The sequence below is a fragment of the Platalea leucorodia genome (genome assembly GCF_965183815.1).
Source record: "Platalea leucorodia genome assembly, chromosome: 2".
Lineage (NCBI taxonomy): Eukaryota > Metazoa > Chordata > Aves > Pelecaniformes > Threskiornithidae > Platalea > Platalea leucorodia.
Window position 1 is genome coordinate 94,175,857 of NC_138824.1, and position 23,580 is coordinate 94,199,436.

Sequence of the window (23,580 nt, forward strand, 5' to 3'; positions counted from 1 at the left end):
CAATAGTACCAGCCTTTCTTATGGTATGACATTCCACTGTTCTCCAGGATATCTTTAAGAGTCCCATATCACATCCATTTCACATTTGCATTCAACTCTTAATAATGAGTATATTATAGCTAGCTTGCTTCTGTCCAAAAACTAAATATGATTTATATGTGAACATGCTAGTTCTACTCCTATACTAACTCATCAAGGACCAGAGATAGATCCTGCCTCTATACCCAAATGGTTTCTCAGACAGGGATTGATAAATCAAGCCTAGTTCTTACAAAAGTAGAGATATCGGCCACAACCACAGTTAGGTCAATCTCTTTTACAGTTAACATCTTGTTAATTTTCATTTCAATGCTCATAGCTCTTAACTTGCAAAATGCATCAATTTTGCAAGGCTTGAGATTGACCATCTAGAATTTGTTTTGGCAGAGAAATCTGCCTCTGCAATGTCTTAGTCTTCAATTACAATGTTTAAGCAGAACTCAAAGTGCAAAAAAGTGATAAAAAAACATCCCTAGAAGATGTATTTCTAAAGTGGAATCCAAGGCAGAAATAGGATTTTCAAGACCTCTACAAAATCCTAAATTTGTTCCTAAGCTAGCACTTCTAAAATGTACCATGTTATAGAACATAACTTCATAAACATTTTATGTTCCCTTTCCTCAAATCAGTTTCAAACTGTAGTTGGGAATTCAGCATTATAACAATGGAATGGAATTCCCTAAACCAGCAATGCTCTGCCCATATTCCCTCCTGTTTTTCTAGTGTTTCAAGCTCACCTACACAAATATTATTTTTAGTTAAATACTAAACTGTATCTGTGTTTTCTGGTTTTTATCTTATTTTGTCAACCACTAAGCTGAAACTTGCAACAATTCCTCTGCATTAGTCTGTACTACTGAAACATCATTTTATATTTAGAGATCTGGACCATACATGTAAGTTAAACCACTTTAATTAAATCAATTCTTAATTTGATTTATTTAATTGGATGTAAACTTACATGTGAATACTCCTATATAGGTTTAGGGGTTTAGCTTAATTCTTATTCTAGTATCTGAAAACTGTTTGCAGTTGTCCCAAATAAGACAAGAGCATCCATGAGCATGCTGAAGGTTAGCACCAAGACAAGGGTTCTAGATTTTAGAAGAGCAAACTTCTGCTCGCTCAGAGCTCAGTTGGGAGGGATTCTGTGGGAAGCTTCCATGGAGGATAAAGGAGCCAGTGAGTGCTGGGAGTTCTTCAAGAATACTCTCTTGGAAGCACAAAACCAGTTTATCCCCTGATAGGAAAAGGAAGTAAGCGGAGCAAGAGGCCTCCTTGGCTCAACCACGAGCTCCTGGGTCTGCTTAAAACCAAAAGAGATGCGTACCAGAGAGGTAGAAGTGGAAGATTGTCCACTAAGAACTACAAGGGCGTTGCCAGAGTGTGCAGACATGCAGTTAGAAAGGCAAAAGCTCAAGTTGAATTGGAACCGGCCAGAGGCTTTAAAAATAACAAGAAAGTGTTCTTCAGGTATGTAAGTTGCAAGCAGAAACAGAAGGAAAACATAGGCCCACTGTTAAACCATAGAGGTGAATCAGTCACCAACAATGCTGAAAAGGCAGAGGTTCTCAACACCTTCTTCACCTCTGTCTTTGCCAACACTGTTGGATCCCAGGCGCTGGGAACAAAAATCCAGGAGGATCCAAACATAGACCCACCATCAGTGAAGAAGGAGTTAGTATGTGAATTATTACAGGAGCTTGACCCCTACAAATTGATGGGCCCTGATGCCATCCACCTGAGGGTGTTGAGAGAACTGGCTGATGTCATTGCGGGGCCACTCTCCATAATCTTCGAGAAGTCGTGGAGATTGGGGGATGTCCCCGAGGACTGGAGGAAGGCAAATGTCACCCCTATCTACAAGAAGGGCTAAAGGGAGGATCCAAGTAATTATAGGCCCATCAGTCTTACTTCAATCCCCAGGAAAGTCATGGAACATATCCTCCTGGGGGCCATGACGAGTCAAATGAAGCACGTGATTGGGAAAAGCCAACATGGCTTCATAAAAGGCAGATCGTGCCTGACAAATCTGGTGACCTTCTATGATAAAGTGACCTGCTCGGTTGACATGGGGTGAGCGGTTTGACGTTGTTTACTTGGACTTCTCCAAGGCCTTCGATACGGTTCTCCACGGCCTCCTCCTGGAGAAACTGATGCGTTATGGCCTGGACAAGCGGTCTGTCCAGTGGGTGAGGAATTGGCTGACGGGCCGCACCCAAAGGATGGTGGTAAATGGCTCTTTTTCAAACCGGCAACCCATCACAAGTGGGGTCCCCCAGGGATCGATATTGGGCCCAACGCTATTCAATATCTTTGTAAGTGATCTGGATAACAGGATCAAGTGTAGCCTGATGAAGTTTGCCAATGATACCAAGCTGAGTGGGGAAGTGGACACTCTAGAAGGGAGAGTCACCCTGCAGGAAGATCTGGATAGACTGGAAGAGTGGGCTAACAAGAACCTTATGAAGTTTAACAAAGACAAGTGTAAGGTCTTGCACCTGGGAAAACATAATCCAGGAGAGCAGCTCAGACTGGGATCCACCTGGCTAGAGAGCAGCTCCGTGGAAAGGGACCTGGGGGTCCTGGTGGACAGGAAGCTCAACATGAGTGAACAGTGTGCTGCTGTGGCCAAGAAGGCCAATAGGATGCTGGATTGCATCAAAAAGGGCATCCCCAGCAGAGATAAAGAAGTCATTATCCCACACTACTCCGCGCTTGTCAGGCCACACCTGGAACACTGTATACAGTTCTGGTCGCCGTTATACAAAAAAGACGTGGACAGGCTGGAGGGGGTCCAGAGAAGGGCCACCAAGATGATCAAGGGTCTGGGAAGCCTGCCGTATGGGGATAGGCTGAGAGAGTTCAGCCTTGAGAAAAGGAGGCTTAGGGGCGATTTCACCACCATGTACCAGTACTTAAAGAGAAGCTACAAAGAAGATGGAGACTCCCTTTTTAAAAGGAGTCACATGGTGAGGACAAGGGGTAATGGGTACAAGTTACTCCCAGGGAGATTCCGATTGGACACGAGAGGTAGATTTTTCACAATGAGAACAGTCAATCATTGGAATAATCTCCCCAGGGAAGTGGTTGACTCCGCTACGCTGAACATGTTTAAGACTCACAGCTGGACATGGTGCTGGGCCATCTCATCTAGATTGTGCTTGAAAGGTTGGACCAGATGATCCTTGAGGTCCCTTCCAACCTGGTATTCTATGATTCTATGTGCAGTCATGCCTTAGCTCTGGTTGTTTACAAAAAATATCCATTCTAGGAGTGTGTGTGGTCTTGGCTTTGTGCGCAAGCACTCTTTAACAGAGTAGGATGATCTTCTGTGCTTCCTTCACCTCAATCTACTCAAAGCTACTTACTCAACTTCATGCACCTGCCTGTATCTGTTGTACTCTCCACGCTTTAATATTACATATCTTATCAGTCCCTTACATTTGTTTCACATCAAATACTTGCCTTGCTTTATACTATATTTTTAGCAATAATATACACCTTGTAGGAGATTAAAATATGGTAATTTGAACATTTTTAAAGGTTCTTAATTATAGTTGACTTCTGAACGTGTTAACAAAAATTAACACAAATGCAGAAACACCAAAGTACACTAAGCTCAATTTAAATATTGAAAACATTTAATATAAAGACTGCTATTGGACTTTATTTAGAGATACTTGTTTTCATGCATTTCTGTTAATTTTGATAATTTAGATTTTTTTTCGCGTCTCTTTTTCCTTTGCAGAACATGATAATCTTGCTGAAAATAAGTTTAGTGAGAACAACTGCTTTCTATGTCGCAGGATCATTGTCTGCAAAGAACAGCATAGGAAGGCACAGGATGATGGATAAAACTTCAATATGTAATTAAGTAAAAGTCTTCTAGTACAGTAAACATTTCAATTGCTGCCACATACTAAACATATATAATAGAACCTTTTACAGATAAAACTGGCGCATTTGAAAAACTACTCAAAGTTGTGTAATGGAATAAAAGCTCCTTGAAATTTGTACACCACAAATGAGGTACTTTATAATCTTTTAAAGAATTCTTAAATTAATTATCTACTGAAAGACCTTTATGCAAAATTCACATACATTTCTTTAAATTAAAATGTTAAGCATGTACAGACTAGATTTATAATTTATTCCTGTACCCATAAGGCACACAAGGGTAAAACAAAACTAAAACAACAAAAAACTCTGAACTTGAAGATCTCAGTCCCAGTTAAGAGTACTTACAAACGCATACGGTATTGGCTTTGGTTCTGTAAAGGTCTATACATAGTCTAAACCACTAACACTGTATTTAAGTAAATGAGACAGACTGTACTCCTTTGTCTTCTGATTAGATAATAAAATAAATAATAGTAAAATACTCTGTTATCATACAGGTGTTAGTGCACATGATCCTACTTATTATACCTGATTGCTTCAGTCTCTGTGCATCAGAGCTCAGCAACTTACTTACCAGAGTATTGCTCTGTACAAGGCTTGGTAAACACACCGAGTGTAGGCTGGCAATATTGCTTTATACAATTATTTGCTTTCCTAAGAGTATCTATGTTAAAGGCTTTGGCTCTGAAGGAAAGTTTGGCAGAATGCCACATACATAAGAATAATTTTGTAAGGTCTGCTACCTTATGAAAGGTGTGTCTGGGAGCAGGAGTGGGAATGATGGGATTGCCTCTGACATCTGGAGACTCTTTGGTATCTGCATCCTAAAGGTATGGTTCCACTGCAACATATGCTGATTTAAACTGCTGCTTTACATGTTTGTGCCATTCCTCCCTATCCCGGACTGTGTGTTTCTGTCCCCTTGCTCATTCTGGCTCTGGCAGTATTCCAGTTGTCCCTAATTCTTTTTATTAAACTGATCATTGTTTTGTTTTCAGATGAATGTCAGAACAACTGCAAGGGAGAGGATGAAACACGCGGAGGAGGGATGGGACTCCATCAATTAGCAATGTAGCTTGGGATGCCATAGACTAACTTACTGAAATTACTCCTCATCAAAAATACTTGTTATGGAATTGTGGCTTATTCCTTACTAAAAAATACCTTTTATAGAATTGCAGCAAAAGAATTCTGACAGATGGTTTTAAATTTATAAGGAAATAGAGATACCTATAAAAGATGATTTCCAACTCACTTTTCCTGTCGTTTGATTTGATATGCTAAATTTTTACATGCCACAATAATTTTTATTGATGCCTACTCTGAAAAGAACTTATACTTAAAAAATGCTTTCTCCACAGTTTAAGTTTTTCTCCTTATGTTTTTGCAATACTGTGTGGTAATTACACAAAAAAGGTAAATCAAATGAACCTGTCAGATTCCAAATAAAGAAGCTGAGTACCAGAGAGTATTGTTCGTGGTTTTTTTCCTTTTATTGGTTTTTTTCTTACAATATGGCTGAGTACCATTCCACCTTATTTTATGTTCTATTTCAAGCAAGTATTCCTGTTAAATGTTGAATCAGATTTGTTACAGACTTCAGGACAGGTATCATCTCCAGGCAATGACATATCAGTGTGTTGCTGAGTACAACATAAAAAGCCAATGTCTGCATTAGCAATTAGTGCAATGAAATAGGAATGGATCGACAAGTAAAACAATTGGGTTAGTGAGGACCTGATGTACACACTGAACGCATTGCAGGAGTTTTTACTTCTGACCAGCTTTCATCTTGCCCTGTGGACTGAATGTCCATCAGCTGCTGGATTACACTGGCTGAGCTTCTGGTGTACATCTTTGAGTTTAATTTTATCTGAAAGGAGTCTAGTTTGCATGCTTTGAGACTCTGACATGATACAAGCCAAAGCATTGTAAGGGGACAATCAGGAGATTCACTTCAAAAAACACATTACTAATCTGATTTAAAGTACTAAAATAAATGCACCCAAAGCTACAGTGGCCATCAAAAGAACACACTGGGACATGCAGCTATCCAGATTTCATCTTATACCTGAATATGAGGTTGGTTTCAGCTCACTCTTTCCTGGAAATTAGGTTTATCCTTCAGACTTACAGTAATTCAGCTTTCAGGTGAGCAAATTCCACAAAGCCCCCTGCATATAATCCTTGTGTTAGGGAAAGTCAAATTCATGATTTTAAACTGACAATAGTGCATAGAAGATTTAAGTAAACACTTTTATTTCTTAACTTATGAACTTCATCCACAGCACAAACAAAAGAAATGCTTCAAGTAGTGTCAAAAGACTGGACTTCAGTAACTGGAACCAAGTTATTAAGCAGTCTCATCCCTGAACTTAGGACAATTACTGCCCAAAATCAAGTTTGTGAAACAGACACAGTAGGAGTTGATATGTAACACAAATTCACTAGATTGTACAAGCTATTGATTTAGTGTAAAATAATGATAAATAAACACTTATTTTGCAACGACATCACATACCTTTATCCTAAGAAGACCTTGGGAAAAAGAAAGAGGAGGAGCCCAGCTCTACCTATGAACATCCAAAAGGATTCTTTCTTCTTTCTATGTGCAATGCAGCTCCTCCCAAAGACAGTGAAACTGCTCCATAATTAGATTACTCCAAACTGCTGACAGTTTTCAGCACAGTAGTGGGGACCAATAGCAGTAGTATTAGAAACTATTTTGCCAGACCAGCAGATGAGAAATATTTATTAATACCTATATTGTATTGCATGCAGTTTAATCACCTGCAGATTTCACGGAGAACTTACTGAACTTATGTTTTCTAATATAAAGAATATTTAAAAAAACACAAAACAAAAAAAACCCTCTACAAGAGTAGCATTTGCTTACCATGAAATGAGGTTGTGTTAAAATACGCTTTAGCTCCTTTGCATCATTGTTCTCTGGGTAACATGAAATTTCTTCCAATACCTGCAAAACAAGTAGGAGAAATGCCCAGAGTAACTGTTTTTTAAATAAAGCTATTAATCAAAGAAATGAAAACCTCTCTGGTCAGTCAGAATATCTCCAAATGATTATACAAAAGAATGTTTTTCACAGGAAAGGGCTTAGGAGAATGTGCCCCCCCACCCCCAAGAGAATAAAATACCTCATTGCAATTTTCTTTCTGAGAGAGATTAAAGCGGAAATTTGAAGGAAACAGTTGCTCTTTTTTCAATTGACAGTATTCCTCCAACAGCTAAATATATGGAGACAAAAATGAAGTGCTAACTTATGGGTGACACCACCAACAATTGCTACTTTCACACATGGTCTCAACTTATTAAAACAATCAGTTTAAAAGCAGAATTAAAAATACTCATAAAGCCTTCTCTCCACAAATTAAATTGTTAAAGACATCAAGTGTAGGTGGTCCATCTGCTACCCCACGTCCAAGCTCCAGATTTTATGAAATCTGAGCCATGCTTCAGCTTATCATTGGGGGAAGGAGGAGGCAGGAGACCTTTGCCTGCAACCTGATACTTGCACCTTTATTTTCCACATGCAACTACTTGGACAATGAAAGCAGAGTATTTTGCTTTGGGAAGCACCTCCCAGGATTAACTGCCAGCAAATTTTGCAGAATAGGACTTTGGGGTGCCTATCAGTGTTACTGCAGTTATTACACAATGTTGTAGTCTTCCTGTTTATTCTATTTTAATAGCACTATAAACAGTGCTTTCCAATGACATTACCCCCGACAACTGTACTTATTTTTACTGATAATACATAATACAACTGTATTTTTTTACTACTTGCAATAAATAAACAAATAAAATACTATTTTTTAGGTATAAGAATTAAGAACATCTGTGTCTATTTATCTTTCACCTTAATGGGCCACCTTCATTGCATTTCTAGGTCTGCTCTTAGAACTATCTATGATAAACTTGTTTTTTCGATTTAAAAAGCTGACACCTAGAAACATGTCTTTTTTTTGTGACTAAGTAATATATAAACCGAACATGAAAGATATTGCATTTACCCAGCAGGAGTATTCCTTTTAAGACCACTGTTGGTGCAGCAAAGGTTAAATGATGAAACTGAGTAATATATATAACCCTTACAGACATAATGGAATTCTGCAAGTTTATGCAACATGTTATGTAACTTAAGTAAGCAGTGGCAGAATTCCAGAAATAAGTCAGATTATGAACCAGAATACATATCAGTATCTTAATGAAGAAAAAAAAGGTTCCACTTTAAATACAACCAAACTTTCAAAGTAAAAAATATATTTTAAAGCCATTACCTCTTTGGCTCTCTGTACAGCATCGCTTGGAGGATTCCTGATTTGTGGTGAAGATTTTGTGTTTATTTTGTCATAAAGCTGAAATAACAAGAAAACAAACTACTGAAATCATATGCTACTTTATATAAAGTAATGATGAGCACTGACAATAGCCTGCTTATGTTACCATGATTAAGACGATTGTTAAACTGCAAGTCCCACAGATGTTTTGTATACAAAATCTAGCAGCTTAGGGTTTTGGCTTTTCATTTTTAAACATTTCCTGATTTGAACAGTGCCATAGATTCAGAGTTCATAGGATGACATGGGAAAGTTCAAGAGGTTAAGGGATTCTGCAAACCTCCCATGCTTTTTCCACAGATTTACAGAAAGTATATTCTTCTAGAACAGAAGTGATCCTATGAATCTGGAATAAATGCTGTAAATGATACATTCTGCTCTAAAAATCAAATTGATCTGCATATCCCACATTTTTCAATAAATCAATCATCAAACATTCCAAACAGTAATTTAAATAAACCTCAGAATACAGGAAAATGCTCTTGAAGATAGAAAGCTACAAAAGCCTAAGTCTTTGGAGAAGAGAAAAACAAATCTTTCCAACAAAGAGGGTCACAAAAAAAAGAGTACCCTTATTCTACTAGGATTTTCTATTGGACAGAAGAATGTCAATTTATTTAAATAGGAAATCGCAAACCTTCCAGGTTAATTATTTAAAAAAACCCAACAAAACAACAAACAACTTTTAAAACTCCCTCAACTATGCAAAACAGAACAGGAGAGAGATCTGTCTTCAATTTCGAATTAGAGATAGACATTACAGGCTCTCTTTCATACAAACCTAAAATATTGTGCATGTTTTAAAGAAATAAATGCACACTTAAGAATAAAAAGGCACTGTAATAAGTACTGTTTTCAAATAAAAAAACTTTTGGCTTACATTTCGAACAACATGAAGATGGTCATGCCTGTAATTAATTCCTATTTATGTTAGACTGCTTTGAAATATAAGACAGAAAAGCGATACAAATAGCTATTTTTAGGATATTAGAGAAATTTTTATCACAGTGAGGGTGGTGAAACACTGCAACAAGTTGCCCAGGGAAATTGTGGAATCTCTCAACTTTGGAAATACTCAAAATTCAACTGAAATTCAAAATAGTGTATGTAAACAAACATTCAAAATACACAAGGGACTCTAACAACTTCAGCAAATCCTAACACTGTAAAGGATGAGTTGATAAGAACCCCCCATTTAAGCTGCTCAGCAAGGAGTTCTCAGGAGCTTCCTCTGAGAAGTTTACAGCTCCATCGTTTGGCTGAGGACAGCCTCAGATGTTTGAAAAAGGGAATCTTGTCAAGCTACAGAAGTGCCCTCCTCTCTTTCTCACACAAAATACCATTCTGTTTTAGAAGAGATGTAAATTGCAATAAATGCAATCCAATATCATAATAATTTTCCTTGTGTTCCTTAACAACCTAATGCACATGTTGAACATTTCAAGTCCATACACAAATAAATACAAAAAGAGGAAACAATGTAACTTCCAGAAAACATTGCTTGCAGGACAGTTATACTGCTGTCTTCGGGAATGAAAAGTAGAAAAGTCAAGCTGAATCAGTTTCTTCCACATCCAACAGCTTCACCTTGTGCTGCCAAAACACTGCTATACTTACTCAACAGTTTAAGCAGCCTTGACCACTGTTGCAGTTTTTAAAATAAAAGCTTCCTGCTATCTTATAGTTCAGGAGACACTTCAGTTGCATATACAATTATTTGTTTTTACCTTTTCTTAAATAAGTAAACAAAACAAAACCCCCAAATTATTAAATATCACATTTATACACCTGTTAAGAAACTGCATCAAGCACTGTGTACCACGTAAAGCGCAGTAGGAGCTGTTGAAAATGCACGATACCCAACATGAATATTATTAAATGTATTCTTCTAAGAGAGTCACACACACATCCTGTTTAAGATTAATGAAATTACAGAAAAGTTAGCATAAGAATATTTTTATTAGTTATTTCTAGCAATTGTTTAAAAGCTAAGTCGCTGAAGTTGCTGATTTCACTCAAGTCGCTATGTTATTGTGATCCAAAACAACCGGTAGTTTACAGAAACAATTTTTTCTCGCTATCAAGGGAGAGGATAAGTTATCTTCTGAGACTAGGATGGAGGCAAAAAGGAAAGTAGGAAGCAAAGTGCCTCTAGGAACGCTTAGAAAAAAATCAAGGCAAAGTTCAGACTAAACAAGGGTGCATTTATTTTTCCGTGGTGCCTTCATGCTGAGGCACAGCACTTAAATTTCATCTTCCAGGAGTGCTACTTAATGAGATTTCGTTCCAAGGCACCAAACTATTAGGAGGGACTCTGAAAGTACTTAAAAGAAAACCTTCATATTTGCATTAAGGCTTAAAGCCTATATATATTACCCAAGCCACGGGATCCGTTCATTGTTTCTGGGAGCAGAAGACAGCCTCAACTAGAGAATGGCTCTGTTTTCGGTAGCTTCACTAGAACGAGCAGATCTCTTCTAGAGAATCTTCTTGCGTACTCTGCCTCCAAAGCTCATTACAGTGGAAGGCACTCACTCCAGTGTCTAATGGAAACACTATGCAAACAGCCTATACCACATTACATTTTTACCATGATTATAATGTGTTTTTCTCTAAAATTCTATTCAACCTTAACACTACAAAGCAAGAAGCAAGCAAAACCCATAATAAATCTAATAAGAAACTTGAACTTCTCCAACCAAATATATTTTAAATGGTAAATTCCTAATTAATACCAGGGACATTTCATGAAGGTATACCGATTTACGAAAAAAAGAAATACACTTTCTGTGTTACCATCACTTTAACCTCTGCATGCAAGGAAAAAGAAAAGTGTATTTTCTGCCCAAATAAAAGATCACATATCTAAGAACAAAGAATATAAGTAATACTTAAAAGAGGAGGAACTATCTTGGCAGGGGGAAGGGGGAATCTTGGGCAGCCAGAAAGCATAAAGTCAGCTATGTACGAGTTTCTCCCAGGGAAGACTACAGCCAAATGCCATACCATAATGAAAATATCAATTAATAAGATTGTCATACGTGTTTGTGGCGTGCTCACAACAGATCACTGTGCAGTTCTACATTCAAAATACAGGAAGGATGCCAAGAGGCAGAGAGGGCTCAGACAAAGCTTTCCAAAAAGATCAATCATTGCTCCCCCTAGTATACTATGAGATGCTTAAAGAAGACAGAAGTTTGATAATATAAGGGAATTCAGTTTAAATGACAAAACTATCACATGATCTGACTAAAAGGCAGTAGTCGGGACAAATTCTGAGTAGAATTAAAGCAGAAATATCAACATAGCAGGTAATTAAGGGTGTACTTGATACGTACACAGCAACACCCCATGAACCATTTCTCTTGTTCAGGTTCACGTCATTACGTATTTCTAATGCACCCTTAGGAGAAATTAAAATAATATTACGTACAAGATTGTATCAGAAGTACTATTTCTACATTAACTGTTTATGTAGTCAAAGCAAAAATAAAAACATACAACCAAGATACGTATGTTTAAAAACACGTCACGTAATAAGTAGTAAACCCAGAAACAAAGGAAGTATTAGTACCTCTTAGTACTTGCCTTATATTTTATTTTTTTCAATATACCATTTCAAGAATGCTGTCACAGAATTTTTTTGGGTGTTAAAAAAAAGTCTGGTTATAAAGTGTCTCTTGTTTGGTATATACTCATATAAACAGAAATATGAATCCAGGATATTATTTTGTATCTCTCATTTTCAATTTTAGTAACTGTGTGTTCAGTCTGGACAGAATTTTTTAGCATTGTGTTATTAGGCTTATTTCAAAAAACCACATTAACTCTAACAACCAGTCTTTACTGGTTACAGAAGATGATTAGAAGCTTTCTGCCAGAACACAACAGAAGCTGGTAAGAGGAGCAAAGCTTATACTATGCATTAATGCACCAGAACTAGTGAAACAGTCCTACATTCTTTGCAATCTTTGCAAAAAGACTGTTTTGCAATACTTTTCAAATATTTTTGCACTTGAATAATAGCTATAGTAGAAGCAATTTAGAAGAAGGAATTTACAGCTCCATAATTTGTCTCTGAAAGCATGTGAATTTAGAAGTTTCATTTACACACATTAACAAGAACATTTGTCCCCTTGGACATAAGAATCCAACACACCTTTACACCAAGGTTTTACAAAATGTTTAAGAAAACTCTGAATGAAACCTGTTCGCACATATCATAGCTTAAAGTAAACATTAATGACAATTACAGCCAGGCTTTATATACTCCTGTGGTACAGAACACATTATTACGTGCAGTTAGCTACACAATTTTAATCACAGAAAACCAGCCTGGTTACAATGCGGTTGTCTTTCAGCAGCCCTGCAACCCTAAGTCCTTCAGGGACCATACCAAAGGTGGTTTCTTGCGGAACAGAATTAACTGGTTCATTCTTCACTGTCCTCAACAGAATGCTTTTCTATGTAACACCAACAGACTTTCAGCAGGGCAAAATCTGTATGTGCCCTAACGATGGGCTTTCTTTTTGCTGGGACGCTCTATTTTGAAGTGATAGCAAATAACTCTGCCCCGTCCCCCAGTAGCCCAACCTCCAACAACTGCACTCGGCAATAAGCATAAACATAATAATTAAAAATTTCTAATAATTAAAAAAAAAAAAATGTTGTAAAATGCCACAGCAATTGTAACCTTTGGAATTTCCAGACTTTTGAATACTTTGTATCTCAGTCTCACTCCTTGGCACCAGTTCTTCTGCATTTGCTACACAGAAAATCAAAATTAAGAGCTTGCTCTAGAAAAGCTTAACAATCACAACCGATACATTAACAAAACTTGATATAACAAACATAAATTGACATTATAGCTAATTAACAGAATAGTACTGCTTCTCAAAAAGACAAGTTTTACTTTAAATTTTGCACACTAGAATACAAATGCTATGAAGAGAATACCCACAACATGTCAAGCAGTGTCACTATCAGTTAATCAGCTTTCTTCATAGGAATCGAGACTTTTTGTCTTCTGCCTGTATAAAGGGAACTTCTTCTGATATTTAAAAGCAGGCAGTCCAAAGCCTAATCCACAATCAGGCAGGCGAGACAAAACAACAAACCCTTCTCTTCTGACTGGTTTTTCAGATGTGCAGAAATTCCTGTTTAACCATTTCCTGTAAGAGGAGTCAGAATACTGTCCGCACACAACCCCCATTCAATGGCACACTGAAAAATTTAGATACATGACAACTAGCAGAAATTTAGCCTCACTGCCTGGCCTAATCTTGAATGTAATGAAAGTTAGATCACACAGTGAAACCAGTAAGTATTTTATCTATCCAAAACCTGTAAGTTTCTGTGATGCAAATGAGAAACTTTTGTTAAAACAAGAGATACTGAACTCCTAGAGCATAAAACCCCATGATCTTTCAACACAAATACACATTTTGTGAGGATTCAGTTACAATTCAGACAGATACTGGGCTGCCAACCTCAAGTATTAAATGCCCAAACTGAAACATCTAGAAATAGTAATTAAAACATGTCCTTATATATTTGACTTTCATTTACCTTTAATCACTTTTAGGTTTTTGCACCATCTAAAAATTCTTGGGTGGAGGTGCTGCCCCTTGCACAGGAACATTTACTAACAAATACGCTTGTTGCTCTGTTACCTTTCCCAGCTCCCTGTCATGGTACTCCACTTACCCCAGAGGTTTCATGTGCTGCAAGTCTGAAAGAAATCCATGACCTACTGAATGAAATAATATTCACGAGCAGTAATATCAAAGAAGCGCTAAAATTAAGGAGCCAATTAGACAACTGATAGACCACTTCATTCTTTCTTCTGCCAGTTCTGTTTCACATCTCCTTTTCCATGCAAAATGTTATAACCTTCCCACGGGTGCCTCTTTCCTTGGGATTCTATGCCCTCAAGGAAACACATCCCTGAAGGCAACAAATTGTACTGGAAAACACACTGAATAACAAGGTCACAGTCAGCAGGGGCTTTATCTTCAACTTCTTTTAAACCCTCTGTTTTTCACTGCTAAGAACTGTGCCTGAAGCTCACTGTTACCATTTTGGCATCAGTGACCTAACATTCATTTCCCAACATAATTCTACAGCGTACGTTACAGTCCTGTCCTGTATGAGAGTCTGAAGCATATTTAGGACTCTACTTTGTGACCCCTAGAGCATTACAGGTTACAGTCCTCCACAGTTTCCAACTTTTTTCTGTGTGATACACTTAGTGTGGAATAGGAGTACGATCAACCTTTCCATTCAAGTTCCTTACGCAGTGCCATGCTGTGCAATTAAACAGCGAACAAAACTACTTCAATAGAAGGTTTCAGGAAGCCGTTTATCAGCTAAAATGAAGATTCTCTGACACAGTATTCACAGAACAAGACAGTCTGAAGCAGTACATTAATTCTCTCAAAACAGACAAGAGTTTGCTTCTGTCGTGCCACAGAACTGACGGCTGCCATCATTGCACCTTCTTCCTTCAGGCACTCAGACTTTCAGTAACCCTGACAGAGCTTATGCTAATTTGAAATACTTAATTTCTTCCTACATATTCGTATTCATGCAACACACAAATTATCTTTTATGTAAAAAATTCTTATAGTAGCAAAGAGAACCCCAAATTTCATTTTTTAAATTTTGATTATTTATGTGATAGAACTGAAATACACACATTATTTTACTTTTTAGAGCAACTTTTATCTGCAAAATGTAGGTCACCTGTAATTTGTTTTTAAAAGTCATCTGCATTCTTACATATTCATAATCTGTTACTTGTAAAATGGAGTTACACTTGCTGCTACCTGTGTCTGAAATGAACATAAAACCAGATTTTCTTATGCCTTTACCTACAACAGCAGGTAAGAAAAAATGGTGCCAGGTAAACTCAGTTAGGCCTATGGAATTTCAACTTTTACTCCAAGCTTCTTCATTTTTTTGCGGCCATTCCACATTTGGGGTTCTTTGCTTGTTTTGTTTTCAATCAAGAACTTAACCTTTGGGCAGAAGAAGAGAGGAGAGGAAATCCAACCAAACTGGGCAAAACATTTTTCTCTGTGCATTAATTCAATTCCCACTGCACATGATTGGCAAACAACTGTCTTCCAGAGAGCATGAATGACAAATTTCATTGCACTGCATACACAAAACCTGAAATTCTGACCATGCAAAACTGATATACCAATGAAGCTAAATGCAAACTGGAAAATGTTTAATAAATGTTAGCGGGTTGTTAATGACCACATTTCTGATGCACGCAGAGGATACTACATGTTTCTTACTGGTTAACGTCTTACTATGGGAGAAGGAGGAAATATATTAACTGATCTACTTCAAGAACTGCTAGAATAAAATTCCTTGACCTTTCAGTGTGCTATACATGACAATAAACACTGCCTGTCAGATGTGGTCCTACTGAGTTGCCAGAACATCATCTTAGTAAAGCACAAACGATCAAGGTTCATTCTACTGAGGATGAATATAAATTAAAGGACAGAAGGTGACAGATGCAGTATCTGTTTTACTAAGGTGGAACCCTGAAATGATCATAGGCTTCCTTTCAGAGGGAAAACACATCCCCCCAGTCCCTAAGAAGTGCACAGCCAAAGGACTGTGTATGCATTGCCTGTGTAGTAATCCAAGGCGTAAAAAGGAACCCAGAAAGAAATCCTCCTCATGGCCTTCACAGGGTTTGTCTATTGGTAGCAATTTGGTTACATGACAGTTGGAAAGAAAGCAGACAGCCCTTTGCCAGTGTTGGCAATAGGCAAAGATGCCAAGTGTCATTACATACGTTACCACTCAATATTTTATCAAATAAATCTTTCATTGACATAGTTTGTATGCTTGGAAACACCAGGGGAAGTAGAAGGTTAAGGCACAGAGCACTGAAAAGGTTTTCCATTCTGTTATGTAGCTAAATGTTGGGATATCTGTTGTATCTCTCTTTTGATCAAAACTTAAAAAAGTGAAAAAGTATCCAACTTTAAATTCTCTCAACAGGTTACAGTTCTGTAGTGAAATTGCAGGCAGTCATGAACTGTGGGGAAATCACACAAAGTTCAATCTGAAAATAAGACTATACAAATCTGTGCAGCGCCATACACTAAATCCACTGTGCTTACATATGTGGGTGTAACCATTTTTTAACTGTAGTTATACTGCTAGTTTGGACAAGCAGCAATTTTAGCTTTTGAAACGATAAAGGAAATGTTTCTCCTTACGTGTATTACATGGCACATTGCATTTTACAGCCTTCATAGAACATCAAATACTTTCACAGTTTGTTCTAAATCAATCTTTGATCTACTAATTTTATTTTTTAAACTGTTAAAATTGGTTAAAACAAATTCAAAGACACACTTATGCTTATACTGGTTCAGACCGCATGGTCAAGTGTCAAGATGTTCAGTAATATCTGACTTGTATGTTCTATTTCTTTGCAAGGGGCTAACTTTTTACCTTCAGCATACATGAGCTATGAAAAGATTTTAGCTCTATTGTAGAACACACTCCTTTTTAGCAGAAACTACCATGTGCTATGCACTTACTCTGTGAATTCAAAGCCTTCACACTTCAGAGCTAAAAGAGCTGAGGAAAGGACTATATTCTTACAAAATAAACTGCAGGGGGTGTGCTGTTTTTTTTCCACGACTGTCCTTTTAAATTGTGCCTCTTAATTTGCTTCATATTGACCCAGAAGTCTTTTTTTTTTTTTTTTTTAATTGTGTCACAGAAGTATTGATAATAAATAGTTATCCTACTCCTCAAAATCACGTAAGACATTATTTCCTTCTGTTCAATTTCAGGTGCCCCTAAATGCCTCATTCATGTATAATCAAGTCCAGACTCTAGTATCTGACAGCATTATATTCCACTATAAATTAGGACTCTAACCTAAAAATTTGTCTCATATTTTAAGAAAACCCCATATTAACACTCATCATAAAAAAAAAAAAAAAAAATCTATTGACTGTAGAAGCTGCAGTTCTCAACAAGTGATAGCAGATGTTGAAAGATATGCCAGACAGTACATGCACATAGCTTGCCAAAGAAGAAGAGGTTGCAATTTTGCAAAAGTCTGTATCATATGTGATATATGTAGGTAAACATATGCTCTCTCAAATTGGAAAGTGTGGTAAGCAAAGCCTGGGATTGAAAAATACTAAATAAATATATGCTACAATTTAAAACCATAGCGACAAAACAAAAATTATTTAGATTTAAGTAGACTAAGATGTTTTCCTGCCTCCTCAAAGGAGGTGGGAACTCTTCAATTTCTGCTGCCATGCAGCAGACTGCAGATATCCAGGGCACCCTTTGGTCCTACACTATACACTACAAGACATCTTTAGTATGCAACCTAATCTTTTTCTTTTTCAGGAACTCTGCCACAAGTCTCTCCAGCCATTTTTTTTTTTTTTTTTGGGTCTCAACTTCATTCCTGTATCACAAACCACGTTTCTCTGTTCACGTTGCAAATGTCTTAACTTCTTTTGGAAAGACGAAAGAAGTACAACTAGGATGAGATAAAGGTACTGTTTTGCACATAGCAGTACCAAGAAAACAAGAATAGCAGTCAGAAAATCAACACAACGAAATTCAATAGTCCCAATAAAAAAAAAAACCCCTCTCATTCTGGAATGAACCGGTAGTACTGTTGTGAAATACATGGGCTTAGATCATTATTTCACAAGGTACTTTAACATATTTGTCATTTCAAGGATGCAAAAATCCCATTATTTCAATAACATAGTCACTTTTCTTTTGCTGCATCAGATATTTAACTGAAGCTGATCTTAACAAAACCAATGCAAACCACCTTTTAAAGATGACACCAAGCAGCTGATCAGATAAAAGCAAGCATAAAAGACATCGAGGTGCTGGAGCGTGTCCAAAGAAGGGCAATGAAGCATATCTTTCAGATATGGCCTTCCAGAGAAGTTACCTTTTAGAGAAAAAGCATACTGCACCAGTGATGATGATCCAGCCCACCTGCTGAAGGAATTCTTGAAACAGTTCTCCCTAAGGCTTGGTCAATGTTCTTCCACACTACTTGGGAAAGGAGTTTCCATTGCAGTGTGAGAGACAGTCCCTCCCACTCTCTGGGGCTGAACATGCTGCCTCTGCTGGACTGGGATAAAAGCCAGACTTGGTTCCCCAAATAGCAAGGTGCTTTCCTGCCAACATAGTTTCTTCTTTTTTTTTAACAAATATTTTCCATTTGCTTTTGTCTTACAAACATATCAATTAAAGGATAATTAAAAATAGGAAAACAAGGTGTTTTAAAAATGAGAAAGGATTATTTCATATAAGCATAACATGTTCTGGGGGAGTTTAGCAAGATGTCTAGCACACATACACTTTCTGATCTGTTTTTGGAAAAGAAATGCATTCATGTTTCACTAAAACATGTTCCACTTATTAGTTTTAACATAATCAGTATTCAAGAGGGTAAGGACCAATGTTGATCCAAAAAACCTGAACCACACTATGTGATTCACATAGAAAGCCATTCTTATTCAAATCAAAACATAGAAAAATTAGATTATTCATGAAAATATTTAAGCTTTTTATACACAGATGCTGGTTTTATTTTATTTTCTATATCATATGATAGATTCCACCAGTCTATTCATGATTTAAATGAAAAGAAAGGAAGAAGGAAATTAAAGCGTCCTGAAAACAGAAATCAAAATGTCTCAATGTCTTTTGCTTTGTTTTTTCCAAAGGATATAATAGGATTGTTAAATTAATACACTTTGCTCAGAAAAGAGCAAATCAGGGATAAATGTATGAAGAGTTTGTAACATTTTCCAATAGAGAACTATAGTATCAACCATGGCTGGACGCTGCTGAATAACTGATACGTTTACAAAAGATGTTCAAATTTACCGTGCCAATGTCCAACACTCAGAGGGTAAACAGAAAACACCAAAAGAAATTCAGTAGAAAGCTTTAGCCAACCATGCAAGAGGTTAAACTGAGGTCCCAATAACATTCTTTCCAGCGAAAGAGAAAATACGTTTCCTTAAAAGTCTGGACTTCAGGACCAAATCTGTTTGGATGACTGAGTTCAAAAGAAACACTAAAGGAACTCTGAAGTGTGCACGGATGCATGTTCCTTTGAAACATTACCATTAGCAGCAAAGGGTAAGCGACATAAAAGCAAGATTCTCTTGAAAAAATCAGTATGCCTTAAATACATCCACTATGAATATAAATTAAACTCTAAAGGGAAGAAGAGGCTACGCATATAGATATGACACATAAAGCTACTCCAAAATTTATTTAATCTCATTTAGTTAAAACCGTGTGTAATGCGTTATGCCAGCAAAAGGTAAAATAAACTTTCTTCAAAGTTCATAATGCTTCTATTGCAGATATACTTGCAGAAATAACAACACTTACCTTAACGATTTCATCTATGAAAATAATGTAACACACTTCTTAAATTAACAGCCAAAAGATATCAGCCTAGAGAACTGTCTCAGGACAGACAGACGCAGACAAAGCCAGTAGCATAGAGAGGCCCCAGTCACACAAAAGCTGATATTGTTCTCCTGCTGAGCGAAAATCCCACTTGAAAATCGAACGACATCTGCATTCAGAATCACCCACAAGAAAGCGTCCCTGGAGAGGTGACCAAACTACTTGACTCAACAGAAGAAAGATTTCTCGTGTCTCCTTCAGTGTAGGCGGCTGCATAAAATAGCAGCTTCTGGTTTTACTTTTTAGCAAACTTTGCTTCCTTTGATGCACTGATAGAGATGAAACACAATGTGTAAATATCTTCCCCATTAGACACAGCCTTGAAGCCCAGTATACTTTTCAAAACAAATAATCATTAAAATCTTTTGTCATGATACAGAAAACAGCAAACGCCAATGCCTCCAAAATTAGTAGCCTCTTCACATTTATTTCCAACTTCTTTATCAGTAATGCTGACACAAGACAGCAACGACTCCCAGGACCTCTTTCATTAAAGTCAATAAAAAAATCTTAATCAAAGCATTTGATAAGGCTTCTAAAAATCTGTCAGTGGTAATAAAAAGCTGCTTCACTACTTAAATTCACCTCCATTTTTCCATAGTTATTTATATCCTTTACTTAACTTTATTACATTCTTTATTATTTAAATTGGATAGCCGAATGAAACAATCTAAAAAGCTTTATATAGGCATAAACCCAGACAGTTCTAAGTCACACACAGGAATGCCCTACAGCATTCACCAAAATTTTGATCATCAAATTTCTAACAGAAGCGAGAAAAAAAAAAAAAAAAAATCTGTCCAACCCAAAGTTACTCTTTGACTTTAGAAGAAAGTTCATTTATTAAACAGTAACTTTTTTTTAGGCGATAAATATTTCTAAATGGTTGTTTCTGCAAGGCCCTTTTCTTTACTATCCCCAGTAAACAAAATTAAGTTTTTAATACTTAATTGTACAGGAAAAAAACCACTCAACACAATAGAGGGATTCTGTAAAATTAAGAAAAAAAATCACACAATGAAACTATTCAGTAAGCCCACATCAGGATATGCTGGTATATTGCAGGATTTGGCCCAGAGTGAATATAAATTACTTTGTAAGTAGTTAGCACCTTTCTCCCTGTTGTTTTGAACAGCTTTGACACCCAAGTAAAGTGGAAGAGTCTTAAGATAGCTATTTAAACAGACATACATAAGTGAATCAATTAAAAACAATTGATGGGAGGCGTCTGTCCGCAAAACACCTAAGTTAATGAATTACTGCGACAGAAGACTTCTATTTTGTGATCTATATTACCTGAAAAAAACGACACGTGGGTAACTTGCATAACACAAAGATTGTTTCTTTTTTTTGCTTTCAGGAAAAGAGTTAGTTCAGAAGCAAAAGAAGGTATTTTGGCAGCAGGAGTCAACTATCATCATGTGCCTAATCTAAAAATAAGGATAACTCTTGAGAAAGAGTAGGAACATGAGAACAAATTTAACTGTGGAAAAAGGCCAAGGAAGAAGAACAGTAGTTTTAATGCAAAGTGACAGCCACAACTTCACAACAGATTATAAAATTCCTACTTAGTGGAATATAATGCTTTATAGGTGACTTGTTCTGGTGGCCTCATTAACCCCAAATACCCTGAGAGGAATAAACAGTTTTCCTGACAGAACTTCATCCAAGTACAACTGATGATTTTTTCAGAGTTCTGAGAGAAACTGGAATAGTATCAATGCATAAACAGAAATCAATCTCCCACATTCAAGTTACTGAAATGAAAAAGCTGCCCTTTCAAATAACACTGTCTGTAACTTGCTTCAGTCTTTCAAATATGTATATCATGACATTGCAATCTTTTAGAATTTTATTTTGTATTATTCTAATCAAAGTATCTTCAGGAAGATTCTATCATCCCCCTGCCACATAGCATAATAAAACAAAAATGCTTTTTGATAGCGTTTTGTTCTCACAAATATGTTAGTATAGTGTGCATCTAAATGTATCCCTTTCTGTCTAAAAGAATGACCACGACTTTTAAATAAAAGAATGGCAAAATGGTATGAATTCATTTCAGTTTTTTCTTGTTTAAAAGGCTACAGCAGATCATTACAGAAATATTAGATCATTAGTGAAGTGCTATGAACCAGACTGGTACCGTAAAGAACAGAAAAAAGCAAAAGCATTGCGGAAATGTGAGTTAATGTCTGGTAGACCAGTCATACAGCAAAATACTTAAACTAAGGCCATCTGGTTTACCAAAGCCCAAGAGTTATATGACAACATAATAATGGTTAATAAATATCTAAAAACCTTCCCGCACGAGTGACACAAGTGTTTCAGTTCTTATTATTACACTCATGTTATTCTCTTCCTGTCCAGATTTTTATTTCTCATTCATATTATCTGATTACCTTTCTATACTACAGCATGCAATATAAAAAGACAGAGCAATTTAAGCATCTGGAACACAAGCTAGATGAACTTACACTGGGGAAAAAAAGATTCATATTTTAATGCAAATTGCAAGATGAGTTGTTGGAGATGCAATTTAGGAAAGTCATGAGCTCCTAATCCCTTTTTCCTGCATGCTTCATATAATTTTATCTAATGGCTGTTTAATGTAAAATGCATAAACAGTTATCAAAACCAAAGATTAGAACTGTAGAATCTTGTGCCAGAGCAATGCCCTTGTCACTTAACAGCTAACTGTCTCTGGTTCCTTGAGCTGTTCCTTCCAGGCAGCTATGTTGTGGGGAAGCTCTACCAGAAGGCTGATGTTCCCATACAGGCCAGTTCAGAACCCTGCGGCTGGGTCCTCTTCTGGAAGGAAGTCTGTGTGGATTTGAATCTTTTAAGGCGGAAGGATGCACAGAATCCAGGTGGCCCACTATTCACCCATCACTAAACAAATTGTAAGAAGTGTACAAATCATCTATTACATTTTAAAGAGTCTGGACACCAAAGGAACTATGGCACCGTTTACATTCAGATCTGCATCTAGGAACTAAAGCATTCAACAATTTTTCAGAAACTCTTTAAAGTTTCTACAACTAAAATCATCTACCTGCAGATCAGCTAGCTGGAATGACTCCTATTCCTGCATGTCTTTCACTGGGTAAAATGCATAGACATCTTGTTAGATTTGTGATATTCACTGAGGTATCCAAGCTGTTAAATTTAAAACATAGTAATAAAATGGTCATCATCTATATGGTCACATGAGCATTTTGGTTTGATTCAGGAGTGTATTTTTGAAATTAATCTTCTGATTATGCCCACCTACACCACAGTGTTACCAGAGCATATTTACTCTCAAATGACACTAGAACAGAAGATGCTGTTCACCTACCAGTAGTTATTCAGTCCACAGGACTGCAGCATAGCTAGTATAAAGTAAAGGCCCTCAAAATACACAGAATTGTCGACACTGGGTCCTCAGTGGCAACTGCTTTGCTCTACAGATCTGCTACTGTTATGTTGTAGTAGTTGCTAATGTGGACATAGCCTATGCCTCTGTGGATTTGGTTCCATTGTGAGTTTTTTCTCAGTGGAACGTGTAGATTGCTTTAGAAAAAGTTTGTCTTGCCTGAAAGCAAGTCCTCTGTCTTCAACATGAAGTATCCATATATCCCAGAAAAAAATCAGGAAAAGTTTTTTCTGCCTCTTTTTGACCTTTATTTTAGACCCCAATACTGTGTAGACACAGAAATCAATGACAGCATGATATGCTTTTGAATTTGTCCTTCAATGAGGGTCTTGGCACTGAATGTGAGGGATG

General features: G+C 36.9%; 1 protein-coding gene across 2 annotated transcripts in view; it reads right to left on the reverse strand.

Annotated features, from left to right (window-relative positions):
- Positions 1-23,580, reverse strand: part of CASK (calcium/calmodulin dependent serine protein kinase) — a gene marked incomplete at its 5' end in the record, with an annotated part of 227,593 nt that overhangs the window by 38,932 nt on the left and 165,081 nt on the right. For both annotated transcript variants that reach the window (XM_082337801.1, XM_082337800.1), the window contains 2 exons: positions 6,839-6,919; positions 8,241-8,318. In XM_082337801.1, coding sequence (XP_082193927.1) covers positions 6,839-6,919; positions 8,241-8,318 — 159 coding nt within the window. The remainder of the gene's footprint in view (positions 1-6,838; positions 6,920-8,240; positions 8,319-23,580) is intronic.